Here is a 17902-nt window from a genome sequence, read left to right as displayed (position 1 = left end):
ATCCGAGAAATCGGGATAATTGACCGCAGCAGTTCTGTATGTCAAAGATACCTCATAGATAACGAACCGCAGTAATGTCTTGTAAAGATTAACCACAGTAATATCTTCTGAGCATCAACCGCAGTAAAAGGACTTCTCTTGTAATTAAATAGAGTATAATAGTTTACTGCGGATAATGCGCAGTATTAGTTTAGAAAACTATATAAGACAATTCAATTCCTATCAATAAAAGGCATCTTTGATCCTCTCTTTGATTTTACGTATACTCCTTGATCCCCAGTGGGTTTGACCTTTTGACTTTGTTATAGTAAAAGGAAGACCAACCCAGATCGGGAACGACACCTTTTACTATAATGTCGTTCCTGATCTGAGATGGTCTTCCTTTTACTATAGCAAAGTCAAAAGGTTAAACCCACTGGGAATCAAGGAGTATACGTAAAATTAAAGAGAGGATAAAAGTTACTTTTTATTGATATAAATTGAATTGTCTTATATAGTTTTCTAAACTAATACTGCACATTATCCGCAGTAAACTATTATACTCTATTTAATTACAAGAGAAGTCCTTTTACTACGGTTAACCATTTTCATATTTTATGGATTCATCAAAATATTGTCTGACAATTTTGTTGTTTCTGATCTAGGCTATCTTCCAATTCACTGTAAATGTAGCCAAATTGGTCAACCATTAATAACACAGGAGTATAGCAAATAAGAGAGAAGATAAAAGATGATCTTTATTATTTTGATTTAGGTTATCTCATATTATACCCACTCATTTTTCATCTATTTTAGGAAATAAATTTGTTATTTTTTTTACTTTATTGCCTGACACTACGGGAAAAAAAGGGTGTTTTTTGTAATTGTGACTTCATTTTTGGTCTATAATAATTAAAGAATCACAAAAAAAATCAAAATGAAACAAAAAATTTCACCACCGCAAAAATTGGAAGCCAAATATAGTAGGATATGGTACCCAAACAATATTATTGGCCTAGAGAATTTTTCTTCCTATAATTTTGTGAGTTGAATATTTTTTCTTCCAAGAAAGGAGGAAAGAAGGTTTTGTCCTACTTCAAGCTTTTTTGATCATAACACAAAGCTGTTCAAGTAAGACAAAACATTGAATAAGGAAATGCAGAGGCTGTATTGTGTAATAAAAAAATAATTCTGTTAAAATTTGATAAAGGCAACAATTTTCAGCATATAAAACGACTCTGTCAAAATTTCAAATAAGAGAAAATATACAATTTTTTTTGTTTCTTACATAATATTAGTAAAGAATACCTAACAAAGGCAACCTTCTAAGACACAACTCAACCCAATGAAGATATAAATATATACACATATTTTTTTAATAAGTTACAGCTGTAATTTCTATTATTTGCTATTAGAATATACCTCTTTAAATTATAAAAATAAGGCAAACTGAGAGAGAATGACTTGGCATTTTTTTTTAAAACATTTCTACGAGTTGCAATATTGATATTAAAAGCCAGTAGATCAATGATAATGTTTTAAATCAATTTTGAATAAGTGTGCAATCATGTTCTTTGCATTGTTTCTTACTCTACTTTATAAACAAAAGTTTGTTTATTATGTGTGTTTACATATAGTATATTATCGTTTAAAGAAACATGTCTATATATTCTTGTTTTTGAGGTATGTATAATAAGGAAGCAATATTGTACTTTGTAATACAGTTATTCATCTTAGGTCTTATTAGCTGACTATTAGCCTTTTCATCATCTGGTCAAAATGAGTTGAGATAATACCTGCACATCTTGTTTATAAAGTAATTGAATACTAACCATCTTTTATTCATTTTTACTTGTAGAGATTCTAACTTTTATAAAATTCATCTCTGTAAACTCAAAGGTAAGCTTTCATTTGACTTATATTTTTAAACTGAAAATACTTATTCATATTTATATTTTACTAGATTGCTCTTGTACTCCACTATTACGGGTACTCTTAGGTGCTTTTTTCTTCAAGAATTATAAGAGATATAGACTCTATGACCCTATCTTTAGCTTAGAATAACTATATTTAATTTATTATATATTTCTGCTCATAAATTATATGGTGTAGCTATAGCTTAGCATTTTTTTCTACTTTGAAACAAAAAATAAAAACCAATTTATTTGAAACACAATTTTTTTAAGCCATTTTTTTTTGAAAATGCATTTTTAAATCCATGATTTATTTCGACTAGAATTTATTGCAGATAATTGTGTCTATATATGGGCATGTAAAGTACATTTATATTCCTACACAAAAAATTTCTCTGGCAGTTATTTGTTAAAGTGCGGAGTTATAAGCTAATCCATAACAGGCAGGAGGTAAAAAAGTGGGTAGGCAAAAAACACCTATCTGGACAACCTCCTGAGCAAACACCCAGTGAACCCCCGGAAGCACCTCTTTTTTTCCCGTAGTGTGAAAGTTTAGAAATAAAGATTTTTTTAATTTTTAGTATATTTTGGATGAAAACAATTAATCATTTCTGTTTTTTATTGGGTTTAACACATACAGAGCAATTATTGGTCAATCATATTCTATATCTGACAATAAAGTTTTTTTTATTGAGTAAACAAATACTTGTAATTGGAAATCAATAATCAGTAAGTGTCAAACTTTGAAATTTTGATTATATTTATGGATCTTTTCTCATCAAAAATAAAGGCTAAGTTCATAACCTCTTTACATATAGAAATTATCAACAAGAGCAGTTATAGTTGGTAGAAGAAAAGGATTGCTATGGAAATCCATTAAGATTCCAGGGAGTCAAAAAGAAGACACTGAAGTTGTTTGAAGAAATGCATATTTTTGCAAGATAAGGGAACTATCTTGATTAATAATAATTTTTCTAATGAATAGACTGTTATTAGTGAAAAAAAGACCAGTTAAGCCATTAAGAATTTTTGCTTTGTTAATATAATAGCTGTCTGTGACATTCATACAAGCGTCAAAGAAGTGCTTCTTAAAATCAATATTGTCTGCTTAAAAGTTCTCGATTTTAAATTTACTTTCGCTATGAACTATACTCTCTTTTTAAATGTTATTCTCTTTTCAAGACTTTGTATACACAAAGGATAAGTCATTGAATATTTGGCGACAGATAAACTGTTTACCAAATCTTAAAGCAATATTCCAAGATGTATATATTTGGTTAGTCATGAAGAGATGTTCACAAATGAACTTATTAAATTGTTCTGCACTCTCTATTTCATATTGAAGTGGACATCCAAATCATTGAACATTGTCAAGCAAATAATGTAGGAGGTGAATCTTTGGTCTGAGAGAGAACATCGGGACTTTGCATCAGTTTGACACAAGTGTTTATTCAGTATATATAAAATATCTGTGAATTTTGATAATGCATCTCTGAAGATGTATATATATTGCTTGTAGTTCAATTCAATACTGCAAAGATATATAAGTGAGCATAGTTGTTCAAAGTGAATAAAACATTGAAAGAATATGTTTATACATATAGTCAATTGAAAAAATAGTTTGCTGATAATTGTTGGTAGAGCTTGGATAAGCTGTTTGTAAGCTCTGCCAACAAATGACCTGTAATGCTGAAGATTATTTTGAAACTTTCTGGAATATGCATCCAGATTTCTACCAGACATAATAATATTATCAAGTATATTCCTTTCTGCTACAGTGAGAACTTCTTTTATAAAGTAATCTATTAAATATTTAATAAAACTAAGGGGAACTCTGTGGAAAACTTCTACTAGACAATCTGTAGTTATATCAAAGGAATTAAGTCAAAGAAACTCTTTACTATCATTGACTGAGAAGCTTTGTGTATTGATTAGGATTCTATAGTGAGCTGTATTTATAAGTTTCAATTGATCAACATTGTGAAGATGAGTTAACTTCCTTTTTGCAAAAGTATGAGAGATTTTTGTTATTGTTGTATTTGCTGCTTGTTGATTGAAGTCTTCAGGCATTATTGGTTTGGGAAAAATGCATTTACTATATGAATACTTTGAGTTTGTGCTTTTATGCATAGCTAGTTGTAAATGTCTAGAATTATTGGCCATAAGAAGGAGGAAAGGAGCAACAAAAAAAATGTATTCATTGTGATCATATGAAAAAACTTTGATTTCAACCTCTAGCTTAACAAAATCATTGACAATTGAGCCCAGCATATCAACAGATTTTAGATTTTTATCAGATGTATAGATAAAAAGAGTATTTTCTTGTTGACTTCTCATTTCCAGAGACATTGCAACCAGATATATTAAATAACTATCAAAAACATTATATTGCTTGGATTTGATATCTGATATGTTATCAGACTAAAGAATGATTGGTGTGACAACCACTTTCATATATTTATTAATATTGTTAGATAAGTCAGAGAAGATTCTTTTAAATTTGTTGTTTGAATAAGTCTCAAACTAAAAATGAGAAATAGCTTCTGTAAGCCTATGTTGTTCTAAAACCACCTTTCCATTTGCGTCATATCCAGCAGTACAGCCTTGTTCTTAGAAGCATAAATCCTTTCGCATGATGGAAGTGATAGTCTCAATTGGCATAAGATATGGGCAGGTCATTGTAGCAAAGTTAGTGTTTAAACTGATGAATAAGTCAGATATTATTGCATTGTAGTTATCATTATAAATAACTAGAAAACATTCAATATAGATTATCATTTTTTTATGAACTTGTTTACCAGCCAATGACCATTCTGGTAATTCTTTATCAAGTTGCCAATCCAGTAATCTTGATTATTAAATGTTATAACAGGCGTTTGAAGGCTCTCATAATATTTCTATTTATTGCTCCGATTCAAGTGTAAGCGTTGCCCAACAGTGAAGTCTGGAAGAGTAGACATTTGGTCAACTATACCTGGGGTGGCAGCAAGATGTTTCAGGTGTTCTGAAGGTTTATTCATGAATAATGTATGTTCTTCACCCTTCTTGTTTTTTGTTATATTTCTGGTGAGATGCAGAATCAAAATCTTTAACTTGATCTTTTGTTGAAAGCTAAGGATTCTGTCTGATACTGGCAGAACTAAAGGCTAGCTTCTTTTTTGTTGCAATTTCAGTATACTCTTCAGCATATTGATAATTTTTCTATTATATACACTGAGCAAAGGTCATCCCCATAAAAAAGGTATGAAGCCATCTTTCCAAAGTAGATTTAAATTAATTTGTCAGATCCAATATATTTTCTACTTCTTTTATTTAACTTGTTGCATACTTTAATTTATGAATATTCATTTCAACTGTTTCTGAAGCTCTACTGCTCAATTGGTTAGCAAAGCTTCTTAATAAAGGTAGAATAGTATTAAGCAAAAACATTTTATTAATATCTATGAGCAAGTTTTTATTATCTTCAGCTTTGTAATCTTCTTCTTCTTTTGCAAAGATGTAAATATCACCACTCAGTCTAAAAGACAAATACAATAATGACAATGTAAAGCAAGATTAATACGTATTGCTATTGAAAATATATTTGGCTAAAAAATTAATTTACTTACATATTCTCAAACTTGTCTATATTAGATTTATAGTCTTGAGCATTATCTTCATCAGTGTCACTATTGATACTGACATTTGAATCATAATATTGAAAATTAAGCTCAGGATAAATAATTGATACTGAAGAGGAAAAATATAACAGTTCATTAACAATATCAAAGTGGGCAGAAGCTGAATTAACTCTAATATGATAATTATGTAATTAGTTATCAATATGTGTATATAAGTATATATATGAATGCAATTACTTTTCTTTTTCCCAAGAAAAAAAGCTTTTAAAATACTCGGAATCAAGTTCTTTTGGATAGATGTTCTTAAAATATTGACAAAAAGTATTAAAGATACAGATTTTAATATTTTCAATACACTATGAGCAAGATTGCAACTTTCTGTTGCTATTAGGTCTAAAGTTCAGGTGGCTTATATCTTTATTGCCACTGCCGCTTCTGCTGCTGCTGGTATTTTTGTGGTTGCTGTTCATTTTAGTAATGAATTAAATAATTTGAATACATAATTGGAAAGAAGCACAAGATAATTTAACAAATTTCAAGTAATTGTTTAATATAACTGAAAGTTACATAATTGATAGCCAAGCCAAATTTACTTAAACATTTTTTCTTTTTTTCCTTATTTTGTATTATTTACATAAAAAAAAGATTTGTTTTAATTATAATAGTATTTACTCATTACTATTTTCCTTCTCTTTATATAGAAAGATTATTTACTCTTTCACAATTGACTGCATCAGATTGCTGATAAAAAATGACTTAAAGTATTTTTATTTTTCAAAAGAAACACTACTCATTACAACTTTGTCTTATTGATTTATATTTGTTGTAGATAGCAACACTTGTATATCTCTGATAATAAGAAGAATATGATTGCTATATCTACATTATCATCAATCTTATATACTATTAATACATATGACTTACTTATATTTCTATTCTATTTTCTCAGATTTTTCATGTGCTTTTACTGATAATAAAAGATATTTATTTTATTTTTGAGACTATGTATCTATAAAACATAGCCAACTCATTTAATTATAGTAAGTAGCTCATCTACATGTTTTTATTATAATAATTACTGCTATTACAAAACATTATATAGTATATTGTACAGTCTATTAGCTTACATTATTAGTAGTAATAATATAAATCAATAAAAACTAATAAAAACCATTTTTTTGTAACCAATTATGTAATTGTATTTTTATAAAATATTTTTTCTACTACCCTCCCCCTATATCCTCAGAAATTGGCACCCCCAAAAAATGTTCTATTTTAAATCTCAGATGACCTTCTGTAATCTTGATACTAAAAGAGATATGTATTTTGCTAAAACATAAAGAGTGTCAGAAGTGAAAAAAAATTGGTGGATGTGATACTTTTTGAAATGATTATTCATTTTTGACTACACTCAAGTAGTATATGGTAATATTACAAATTATTATAAATTGATTACAATTTTTTAAAATTCCAAACTGATAAGTAATCATTCTAATTTCTGTTTCTTTTGTAAGAACCAGTCACTAGAACTTGTATCACCAAAATTAAGAATTACACAATGTTATAGCACAGCCAAAATTGGTCAAACCTACTAGAAATTGTAAATGAAAATAAAATAATATGGTATATTTTTGGTGTGAATAGACTAAAAGTTCAAAAAAAGGACAAAAAAAGGGTAAAACAAGTCTATCTTCAACTTAGCCAATCAGCTTTCATTATGCCTGTGCTCAAGCACCACCTTATTTTCTGCCGGTTCAAATTTGAAATTGACCTTTTGAGGCTTTTTTTCTATTGGAGGCTCTGCAAGTGGCTTTTTGAGAAAGTTAATTTTCTATTGGGGATTTTTTTTTATTCCTTTCCTTTTCCTTCTCTTTTCCTTCTCTTTATTTCAAATACAAATTAAACACCAATCTCAACATGTCCAACCCAATTATTTACGATATTTCAAACATTCAAAATGTTTTAGTCAACTCGTCTTTGGAGGGGATTAAGATGCTTCCTTTTAAAGTAGTCGTACCTGTAAAAGCTAGTGAATGGAGACGTTGTCTTGACCGAATCAAGACTCTTTGTTCAACGAAATGGAATAAAAAAGACGTCTTGATTCAAAAGAATATATTTTTGGAGAAACATGTCAGTGTCATTGCGCAGGCATATATATACCAGAGCAAGATTCACGCCCTGCACAAAAAGAATCAAAGGCATGTGGATGTAATGGAGCTTTGAAAATAAAGCAGTTCAAAAAGTCTCCTACTATTGTTACGTTCTGTATGACAAGGGACCATAACAATCATGTTCCTGGAGACAGATCAGAGATGAGAACTTTGCCCTTGCCTTTTGAAGCTATTAAGTTGATTGAAGATCAACTGAGAAGTGGAAGCAGCTGTAGAAGCACAAGAATATCTGTCCTTCGACAGATTGACAGCTGGGGTGTTAGTGTTAGAAAGCCAAACTATGAAGAGATATACAATAGAATGAAGAAGGTGTATTAAAAAAAGATAAAAGGAAGTTCGTATTTAACAGTTTTGGTAAAATGAAATAAAATAGATGACAAATTTGTTGTATATGTTCAACTCTGATGAGAAGGCATCTATTGCTATCTAGATGAATGAGAAATTGCCAGAAAGAAATTATTGCGTTTTTACCGGAGACCTTCGTGTTAACAACATTGAAAGCAATCTTTTTGCCTTTGGCTTTCAATTGCCTGCCCAAGTGAGAGTTATGAGAATAGCTACATCATTCTGCCTTGATGCTACTCATGGCATATCAGCAAGAAGTGGAGAGGTCATGTACTCTTTAGTGACTCAACACAACGTAACTGGAAAAGGGTTTCCTGTTGCTTACATGGTTACAAATGACCAGACAGTCAGGTCAATCAGCCAATGGCTTATGCATCTTCATGAGAGAAGCTACTTCTGTCCTTTGAATATCACCATTGACTGTAGTATTCCCAAAGTTAATGCGATTACATCTGCATTTCCTCATGTTGCAATTCACTATTGTGAATTCCATATTCTTTGTGCTTGGCAAACAAACCTCGACAACAAAGTAAGACTTGATGTGTCATTTACATCAGCCCAGCTGGAAGCATACAAGCAGGAGTTAAAGAACAAGCAGAAGTATATCTTGATAGAGTTGAACAAAGAAGTATTTTTGACAAGAATCCTTGATTTCAAACGCGATATACCCAATCAGTTACACTTCTTGAGATACTTCGAAGCACGATGGACTGGAAGCAAAGTATTGCTGAAAAGATGGGGGCGCCCTTATGTCGATGACTTGCATAGAAGATATTTGACAAATAACTATATTGAGTCATGGCATAACCAGCTTAAGACTATCTACTTTGGCTGTGCTAGAATCAGAAGACTAGATTGCCTCGTGTTTGTCCTTACAAACGATGTAGAGTATTTCTACAAACAAGAAGTGGATCATATTCACTTAAACAATAAAAAGATGGGACCAGTAGAAAACGAACTTGCAAGAAATGAATTTGCTGCATCCAAGATAGATGATGACATACTCTCTTCTATGATCATCAGTCCATTAAATGTGATTAGTACTAGTATGGATGACTCTGATGGCGAGTAGCAAATCAAGTCTTTTACAAATGATACAATATGATATTCTATCACTGTTGTAAATGATTTAATTGAATGCTGTTTGTGCCCCAGATACATCTCCCGACAAGTGCCTTGCAAGCATGTATTTCTTCTCAAAAGATACCATAAGATTAACGTCTTATATACAATTCAAAGAGATGCCAATCACTTGGCAATGCAAAGACCAGCAGTGTTAGCTGAAGAAGAAGAAGTTGTGATTGTTGACAAAGAAGATGGTAGAGAAGATGCTGTGGGTGCTCAAAATGATGTTGATACGTCTATTACAGACCTTATCACTCACACCACCTTACTTCATCATCAAAGACTCAATCTCAAACACATGCAAACTATTTCTGATATTGATGTGTCTGAGATAAATGATATGACTCGTTGTGTTAAAGAATTGTTAGATATAATAGATAATATTAGAAATAGAAATAGAAATAGTTTTAGAAATATGAATACCCAACGTCAATAAAAAACCATTACACATGTATTATTTTGTATTTTATAAAGAAGTGTTTTTTTTTTCATAAACAAACACTGTTATTTTTTAAAAGAAAAAACAAAAGAAAAAGCGGTCACTCGTTCCTTTGAATCTTTTTGTCTCAAATTTGAACTGGCAGAAAATAAGGTGGTGCATCCTCACTTTTTTAAAAAAGTTCAAAATTAGTTCAAAATACATATTAGGCAATGCTATACTCATAATGCCATCACAGTCAGTAAGCATAGTCAATGCTTCATATTCAAGTACATCAACATAAAGAAGCCTGTTTTGTTGTGAATAAAGACAAATTTGTTTATATTATTTAATTATAACTCTTCAGAATCTCTTACTGCTTGAATCTGTATCTGCATATTGTCAAAGCATACGTATATAAACGATATCCTCTGTCCCTAAAAGTCCTCCACATCAGTACAAGAACTCTTAATAATTCTCATCAATAAAAAGCATTCTTCTTGAGCTCAAAAGTCTCTTCATCTTATAATCTAACTATCTACACCACTTTTTTTACAAACCTATTTATTACAGGTATAACATTTTAGTCAAAATAACTTGTTAGTATATATTACTCTTATAAAATTATAAATAATAATCAATACTTATCTACCTTCATTTTAACTCTATCCTTTTCGTTTTTTTTTTAAAAAAAATTATCTTTTTGTATTGCCTGTACCTTACGTTAAACTATCATAATAAAAGTATGTCTACCCCCAGCACTATTGAGTTCGTTTCTCATCAGGAAGATGCCAATCAGTCACATTCCTGGATGAAGCCAGATGGTGGTAAAAATTGGTTGTCATTGATTGATCGGCTGCAGTACTTTCTGCTGAACAACGACGCAGACAATCTGAGAAAGTACCTTGGTGGCTTCAAGAACGGGAAGAAGGTCAAGGTCAGCAAGACCAGAGTAATCAATGACTGCTGCCAGTATTTTGACAAGCAGGGTGTGAAGCGCACCAGCTCTCAAATAAAAAGCAAGCTGACATATCTGATAAACAAGCAATATCCTATTGCATTCAAAGCCTGGGAAGACAGCACAATGAGAATTAGCAAAGAAGAAATGTCTCGATGTAAAAAAGATGAGCTTGAAGATATGAATATTGTTATGTATAAGTTAAAACAAACATTTAAATAATTTAAATTATTTTTTATAAGTATATCTTAATGATATATGCCCAAGCTTCATGCAGATGAGAAAAGTACTTGGTGAAAGTAAGGCAAAGTCACCTGCTGTATGCAATACAACAACGCCCTTAGACTTAAACAAAGCCCAAGACATAAGCAAGAGTGAAGGTAGTGAAGACAGTGAAAACGATAGAGGTGACGAAATCAGTGAGAGCAGCAAAAGCTGCAAAGACTAAGAAGAACAGGGAGCTGATGTCAGCAATGAGATCAGTTCTCAGAGAGAGGTTGTTGTTCAAAGCAACAGTGAAAGCAGCACCTCTGAGCACTCTGACACCAGTGTGTACAGTGGCAAAAGACGGCCTAAATTCTTTGGCAATATTGGGAAGAACACGGCAAAAAGATCAGTTAAGAGCATGGAGGATATTGGGCATGTATAAAAGAGTTCAATGATGCCTGAATATTGCTCTTAGAATCAAAGTACAAGGAAGAGCTCAAGAACCAGAAGGAGAAGCTGCAAAAAGAGCTTCAATGCAAGCAGCTAGTAAAAGGAGTGATCCTTATAGCAAAAACATTTGACTGGTCTGAAGAGAAGACTAAGAATGAATTAGAAGAGATGTATAACCAGTACCTTAATTAATAAATTGTATTTCTTCTATTTATATTATGCGTTTAATTTATATATATTTATATACAAATTCTCAAAACTAATGTTATTCTATTTAAAAAAATAGAAAGGCATGTAGATTATATAAAAATACTATTATTAAAGCAGGCAAAATTGATCTTCTACTTACATCTTCAAATAGTTTGATAATAAAATATTAAAGAAAGAGAAGAACATAAATAATGATGAAATATCTATTTAATTACAGCTGTCAAATGCCAAAAAGTGAGATATATCTAATAGATATAAAAGCTAATATTTTTGTTTTTTTAATGCATTTAGAATGATCAAAGTTTATTTTCTTTGTTCAAGAAGATTTATTCTTTTCTTTTGACATAATAACATGTTGTGTCTGAATCCACCTTGTATTTCCGTCTATATTCTGGGATCCATTTACTATATCAGACTCCTCTGAATATCATGTCTTCTGCAGGCATTCAACTTCAGCTTTCTCTCTATCTTCCCATTGATGCTTGGCTTCCTGAGACCATTTGTTGTCATCTTGACACATCAGGAAATTGTTCAAGGCTACGCAAACCCAAATCCATGCGTTAACCTTTACAATGTCTTCCTTTCTTTTTATTCTTACAGAGATTGATTTGAGAGAGTAGAATCTCTCTTTCAAAATTCTAAATGCATGCTTAAGATCTTGGTATTGAACTCTTGATCTGCTAATGAGAGTTCACTGTTCCTTGGCTTCTTTTTGATTGGAACAATATTGTTCATAGCCTTATACCCCACATCTGCCAACACATACTCATCATCAGAAAAGAATCGCTCTGGGAATTTTCTAAGCTCACACTCAGACAAAGTACACATATCATGCGAACTTCCAAAGAAACCAGTTGACATGTATTGGATTATGCGTCTATGATTACACACTGCGACACTGTTTACATAGTAAGTGGATCTGCGACCAAAAAACTGCTCTGACTTCCACAATGATACTTTTGCCAGCTTAAATAAACATCTATCAAGAAATCCAACAAGGTTTGGAAATTCTAATGGATATTCATTTGCTCATTCTATCTCTACTTTCTCAGATTTGGTTGGCCAATAAACAAACTTGTGCTCCAAAGAGAGAATTACTTTGAAGAACCTGATTGTTATATTCTTGATAGAGCCCACTATTTGTTTTTATTATAGGAAACAGGTGAATAAATTTGCTTTTGTATATGCAAGTAAACAGCCATAGACTATTATCTTGAGTCACTCACTTCCTATTTCAGAACGTCTTGCAAAATGGTCACTTAACAAAGAATTACCATTTAATTCTAATTCGTCAAGAACAATGGAAATCTGTAGTCTAACATTGATTGAGTAAAATCCTGACAATTATTGGTAAAGCTTGTGGTTTTTTACAAGATCATACAGCTTATAAAAAGAGCTCTTACTTATTCAAAACTCTTCCAGAAAGCTGCTTTCATCCAAGGCAAGCATAAAATTCAATCTTTCTTTTTGAGTTACAAGTTTCTTGGTCTTGTTTTGCTCTTTGAAAAAATAGCGTCCTTTGCTGATATTGTCTTGGGCTTTCATAACCATCAATTTCTCCTGTTGTAGCTTTGATTTGCATATGCCTGCAAAATCTTTGTACATGTCATGATCTTCCTCACAAGCAATGACATTAGAGTCAGACAACATCTTGATCATCTTCTTCAACGTGTGTTGAGTAATAGCTGCAGATGCATCCAAAGTTGATTTTGCGAGTATATTTATTGGAGTATGCAGCATTTTTTTTAAGATAATAAGTAAAAGAGTAATATATTTCTCACTTTTACATATGCTAGTATTTAATTATAGCAAGTATATATGCTTTAAATTTTCGTTTGCTATTTAAGTGTAATGCAACTAGAAGGGATGCATAATATTATCATGCAAGTAGTATCAGATAAAAACTGGCCAATCATAGCCGTTGATTAATTTTGCCCTTTTTTTGCCCTTTTTTTGAACTTTTAGTCTGTCCACACCAAATATTTCATGGCAATATTTATGGTATTTTAATGACTTTTATAGGTAAGCAAAAAAATAATAGTCAGCTTAGTGCATTCAGACTTTTCAAATATTTTTTTATATGTTGGGTACTACATTGTCTTTGTCACACCAGATTGAATTGCTCAAATTTTCAAATCTGCCTATATATATTATTGGACATGTAATATGACTAAAATTACAAGCAGTAACACTGTAGAAAAAAATCTACAATTATTTGAAACAACCTGTTAAATTTGGAAGAGAAAAGCCGTTTTTTCAATTATCAAATATTTTTTCTATATTTAAAAGGCTTTAAATTTATTTTTGTCTCATAGAGCTATTATTTTATTTTATTTTTTTATTTTTTAAATTGAATAGTCATTTCTGGTAAAAATACAAGGGCTATATTTTTTTTTCTTTTCTGAAATTGTCACAGATAGAAACACAACCAATTAACTAAATATATATTCAACTTAAGTTTCAGTATCAACTCTGATTTCAAATAATTAATCATGTCAATATATTTCACAGTAGTGAATAATTAGGTTAAAAAAAATGATTTATATTTGCATATATAGAAAAAAAGAGAAGAGGAAAAAAACTATTCGCAATAACGTGGATAAGAAAATACCACATATCTAATGATTTCATTGCTGATGTTGTGAATGAGACCAGCCATCCCTGTGATGGACTTCACCTCCATCACTTTAATCTCACCAAGTGTTAGACTTTTGCACACAAAAAACTTCGCCTCATTGTTGGGCCAGATGCCACGCAGACAGTTGACAATAACAAAGAGCTTGGTCTCTTCCAAGACAGATTGAGAAAAGAATTTGTGAACAAATCTATACCTTTGAAAAAATTAATTGAAACGTGATTAATAATATAACATCATAAAACATAACTCATTACACTTACTCATTCAGGTGTTTAAGCACAACAAGGTTATTGGCTCGAACATGCCTGCCTTCAAATGAAGATTAGACTCTATATACCATATTGTCCTTCCACATCTTTGTGGTGCAAACTACGTCAGTGGTTTCTTCAACCATAAACATACTGTCTTGGCCCCAAATAGACACTAATGAACTAACTAGATTGTGGTAGTTCATTCCACACTCATCTGCCACAATGGCCAAAGACTTTCTGGTTGGATTTGATCAAAGTTGGGGGCCAGCAATATTGTTACTTGCAACTTCGAAGTTGCTGGTTCTCCTGTCCGTTGATCTTCTACGGAAGGTTTGACCACCAAGTCAATGTTTGACCCCGGCATAACAGAACAGGATGTTTTCCATATTTTTCCCTGGTTTCTTCTGAGACCCGATTACTACCCTGTATTCACCAATGGTGCATTCAATTGGGCAGCAGCTGTATGCCCGCAGCAGGCCCATCTTTCTTATCATGTAGCCGAGATGAGCCAGCACATGCTGGCTCATCACAAAAAATTGTGGGCTTTAACCTTTTTTCTGCGACTTCGTGATGAAGGAATACATGCCAGCGACCAATTGCTCTATAAAAGTAATTAAAACATTGTTTAATATATATGTTATTGACTTACTCTTCCATGATATTGATTTCTCTCTCTGCCACTTTCCACTGCTGGGCAATAGCGCAGGTCTTTACTAGGTCTTGCACAACATTTCTGGTTTTGGCAAGAACAAAGTTCTTTACCACCACTGTCAGCACAACAGACAGAAGGAAGTCTAACCAGTGGACTGCCTTCTGTCGACCAGTTGTTTCCTCCAGCAATTGCCAACTACCAGTAAATATTGCTGAGATGTCTGCTCTGGACTTGGTAATTGATCTGTCGATCTGGTTAAGCCTGACATTTAAGGCAAATGTGTATATGCTTTGCTGTTGTTGCTGTGGCTGTTGCTATTGTTGCTGTGGCTGTTGCTGTTGCTATGGTTGCTGTTGCTGTGGTTGCTGCTGGTCTCCATTGTCTGCGATTCTGGGACTGATCTGAAACTTTCCACCAAATGCTTTGTATAGTTGCTTGCCTATACCATGTCCAAGTAGATGCATCTCATCAAGCCCAAAGAAAGTAGGACTAGTCAGTGTAGGAAGATCCCTGAAAACATTTGGACCATTGACACTGTAACTCTAAAAAGAAAGTATTAATATGTCAATAATTTGATAAGTAAGTATTTACATTTCCCTCAAATTGATGAAGACTTTCTACAGTTCCCATACAAACAGGCAATTCATTACCAAAAAAACACATTGTGTGATGTTTGGAAACACCTTTGGAAAAACAAGCTTGACACCCAAAGAAAGAATTGTGATGGGCCAGATTCATCAAGTCTGACATGGCTGGATTATCACCAGTTGCCATGACAAGATGAATCTTTACATTAATTTGTCTGGTGACAGTCTGAATCTGAATACCCGAAGTGGCCAGTATACAAAAATCCTTGATGATCGGCTCAAGGAAAGACCCTATATCCCTTGGGTGTTTTAGTCCAGATATAATCTCCAGCTGCATCATATTGTTGCTCCCATATCTAAATATATTTTATTAGTATATTTATATATAATGTCTTATACTATAACTTTCTTTTGGATCAATATTTAGATTGACAACATGAATTATAGTTGCCAACATCTTGGTATCATCAAAGAAATTGAACTGGTCAACAAACATAGTAACCAAAATGTCATTCTGGCCTACTATACTGCCTTCACACAGTCTGCGGACAGCACCACTGTCAAACACATCTGACAACACACCAAAACGACTACCCATGATATGACTTCTACCATATGCTATTTTGGCACATTCTTGACTATTCCCCAGCTTGAATCTCAGTTGTTGCAAGAGATGCACAACCTTGAAGGTCTGTACAGGGACCAGAGTATCTCTCTCACATCTGAACCATTGGCTACCACAGCAAGAACACTGTTCTTCCTTAACTATCAGATTACTGGCTTCTACATCATGGAAACGGATGCAACCTTCCATGCACATGTCATAAGTGGCTGTACAAACAGTGTATTCATTCTTTAATATCTTGCCATCTTGTAATATGACAGGAGTGCATTTGTTGCATCTAAAATGATAGTAAGCTTATATATAAATAATGGGGATCTATATGGACATGCAAAAAAAGACCAAAAGGGAGAATTAAATGTGACATCACCTATAATTGGTCTTTGAGAGTGTTACTGACAAATTGAGTACTGATAAGACATGCAAAAGCTACCAAATTAAAGAATTAAATGTGACGTCATCTATAATTGACTTTTGGGAGTGTTACCAACAAGCTGGACACTGATAAGACATGCAAAAGTGACCAAATTGAAGAATTAAACATTACATCACATATAATGAGTTTTGCCTATTACACACATTTTTTGGGGGGATCAGATAAATTACCCTTCAGATTGCCAATAAAATTGCTGCCCTTTTTTTACTATAACATCAGCACATAATTTTCTGACATTTAACATGAACAACATTAACAGCACCAATGACTTTGTCATTGTTAGTGAGACGTTGAAGAAGTACAATGCTGTCTTGACTGAGTTCAACTCAATTTTTCTTGTTGGAAGAGAATTTTCTTCAGTTGTAGCTGTTTGAGAAGCTGCCAAGGCATAGGGTATCAAGCATAACATTGCTCTCACTACTGAATATGCATCAAGCTCTCGCATCAAATTGATTTGCAAGTATTCTGGCAAATATAGAGATATCAGAAAAGCTGAGAAGGTTGCTTCCAAAACATCAGTTACCAGTGAGACTCTTCCTGGATGGGAGAGAAAGCATGAAAAAGATAAGCAGAAGCATGGTTGCCCATGCTTTATGTATGCCAACACTACTAAAAAGGGAAAGTTGACTGTGCGCTCCCGTGAGACACAGCACAACCATGCAATTGAAGAAGATCGTAGAGCATATGCCATGCATCACAAGCTCTTGCCCAAGGCAATGACTCTTGTTGTCCAGCATCTCAAAAACAATGACAATGTTTCCACTATCTTTCACAGTTTGAAAATAAATGGATTCACTAATATCGTTTGACACAATATTGCAAATATAAAGCAACATTCTGGAAAGTCTGATAAAGGAAGGAAGATGTTTGATTTCATCACAACTCTTCAAGATCTTGACTTCTATGTCAGATACTCTGTTGGTAACATGGAAGACAACCAAATAAATATGATCTTCTTTGTTCACCAAGATGCAATCAACGGAGTATGAAGAATATCCAAGACTGTGATAATCGACACCACTTACAAGACAAATAGTCATCAAATGACCTATGTCAACATTGTTGGTACCAGCAATGTGAGTGGAAACCCTCACACAACATTAAAAACATTCCCAATTGCTGGTGCTTGGGTAGACCATGAGATAGAAGAAAACTATCTCTGGGTAATTAGCTGTCTCTGCAATGCAGTCTGGCCTGATGTCCATGACAACAACAACAACAACAACAACAACAACAACAACCAAACACCTCTTCTCTCAGATGTTTTTATCACAGACAATGAGAAAGCATTAAGAAATGCTATTACTTGAGCCTTTCCTG

At 32.6% G+C, this 17902-nt stretch overlaps 7 protein-coding genes across 7 annotated transcripts; 3 read left to right on the top strand and 4 right to left on the bottom strand.

Moving 5' to 3' along the window:
* Positions 1-3221: 3221 nt before the first annotated feature.
* PHYBLDRAFT_67255 (hypothetical protein) lies at positions 3222-4241 on the bottom strand (the record flags this gene model as incomplete). Its single annotated transcript, XM_018441763.1, has 2 exons — positions 3222-3751; positions 3989-4241. 2 exons carry the CDS (start codon positions 4239-4241, stop codon positions 3222-3224), a joined length of 783 nt encoding a protein of 260 aa, XP_018285159.1.
* Positions 4242-4502: 261 nt separating this feature from the next.
* Positions 4503-6188, bottom strand: PHYBLDRAFT_174502 (hypothetical protein; the record flags this gene model as incomplete). The annotated part of the gene is made up of 5 exons (XM_018437266.1): positions 4503-4642; positions 4691-4740; positions 5221-5409; positions 5501-5681; positions 6185-6188. The coding sequence occupies 5 exons, from the start codon at positions 6186-6188 to the stop codon at positions 4503-4505; spliced, it is 564 nt and encodes a 187-aa protein (XP_018285158.1).
* A 1591-nt stretch (positions 6189-7779) lies between these two features.
* Positions 7780-9589, top strand: PHYBLDRAFT_174501 (hypothetical protein; the record flags this gene model as incomplete). Its single annotated transcript, XM_018437265.1, has 3 exons — positions 7780-7992; positions 8114-9096; positions 9268-9589. 3 exons carry the CDS (start codon positions 7780-7782, stop codon positions 9587-9589), a joined length of 1518 nt encoding a protein of 505 aa, XP_018285157.1.
* A 727-nt stretch (positions 9590-10316) lies between these two features.
* On the top strand, positions 10317-11378 carry PHYBLDRAFT_151722 (hypothetical protein; the record flags this gene model as incomplete). The annotated part of the gene is made up of 4 exons (XM_018432732.1): positions 10317-10686; positions 10772-10948; positions 10982-11172; positions 11220-11378. The coding sequence occupies 4 exons, from the start codon at positions 10317-10319 to the stop codon at positions 11376-11378; spliced, it is 897 nt and encodes a 298-aa protein (XP_018285156.1).
* A 445-nt stretch (positions 11379-11823) lies between these two features.
* On the bottom strand, positions 11824-13136 carry PHYBLDRAFT_151721 (hypothetical protein; the record flags this gene model as incomplete). Its single annotated transcript, XM_018432731.1, has 5 exons — positions 11824-11980; positions 12067-12362; positions 12441-12532; positions 12623-12711; positions 12811-13136. The coding sequence occupies 5 exons, from the start codon at positions 13134-13136 to the stop codon at positions 11824-11826; spliced, it is 960 nt and encodes a 319-aa protein (XP_018285155.1).
* Positions 13137-13472: 336 nt separating this feature from the next.
* On the bottom strand, positions 13473-16344 carry PHYBLDRAFT_67249 (hypothetical protein; the record flags this gene model as incomplete). The annotated part of the gene is made up of 9 exons (XM_018441762.1): positions 13473-13537; positions 14094-14227; positions 14295-14343; positions 14437-14522; positions 14836-14886; positions 14935-15198; positions 15346-15479; positions 15529-15815; positions 15924-16344. 9 exons carry the CDS (start codon positions 16342-16344, stop codon positions 13473-13475), a joined length of 1491 nt encoding a protein of 496 aa, XP_018285154.1.
* A 480-nt stretch (positions 16345-16824) lies between these two features.
* Positions 16825-17892, top strand: PHYBLDRAFT_151717 (hypothetical protein; the record flags this gene model as incomplete). Its single annotated transcript, XM_018432730.1, has 4 exons — positions 16825-16920; positions 16975-17337; positions 17413-17565; positions 17611-17892. 4 exons carry the CDS (start codon positions 16825-16827, stop codon positions 17890-17892), a joined length of 894 nt encoding a protein of 297 aa, XP_018285153.1.
* Positions 17893-17902: the final 10 nt, after the last annotated feature.

Source organism: Phycomyces blakesleeanus (assembly GCF_001638985.1).
Source record: "Phycomyces blakesleeanus NRRL 1555(-) unplaced genomic scaffold PHYBLscaffold_31, whole genome shotgun sequence".
Classification (NCBI taxonomy): Eukaryota; Fungi; Mucoromycota; class Mucoromycetes; order Mucorales; family Phycomycetaceae; genus Phycomyces; species Phycomyces blakesleeanus.
The sequence above is the reverse complement of the archived record's forward strand: the minus strand, read 5'-3'. Positions and strand labels throughout refer to the sequence as shown.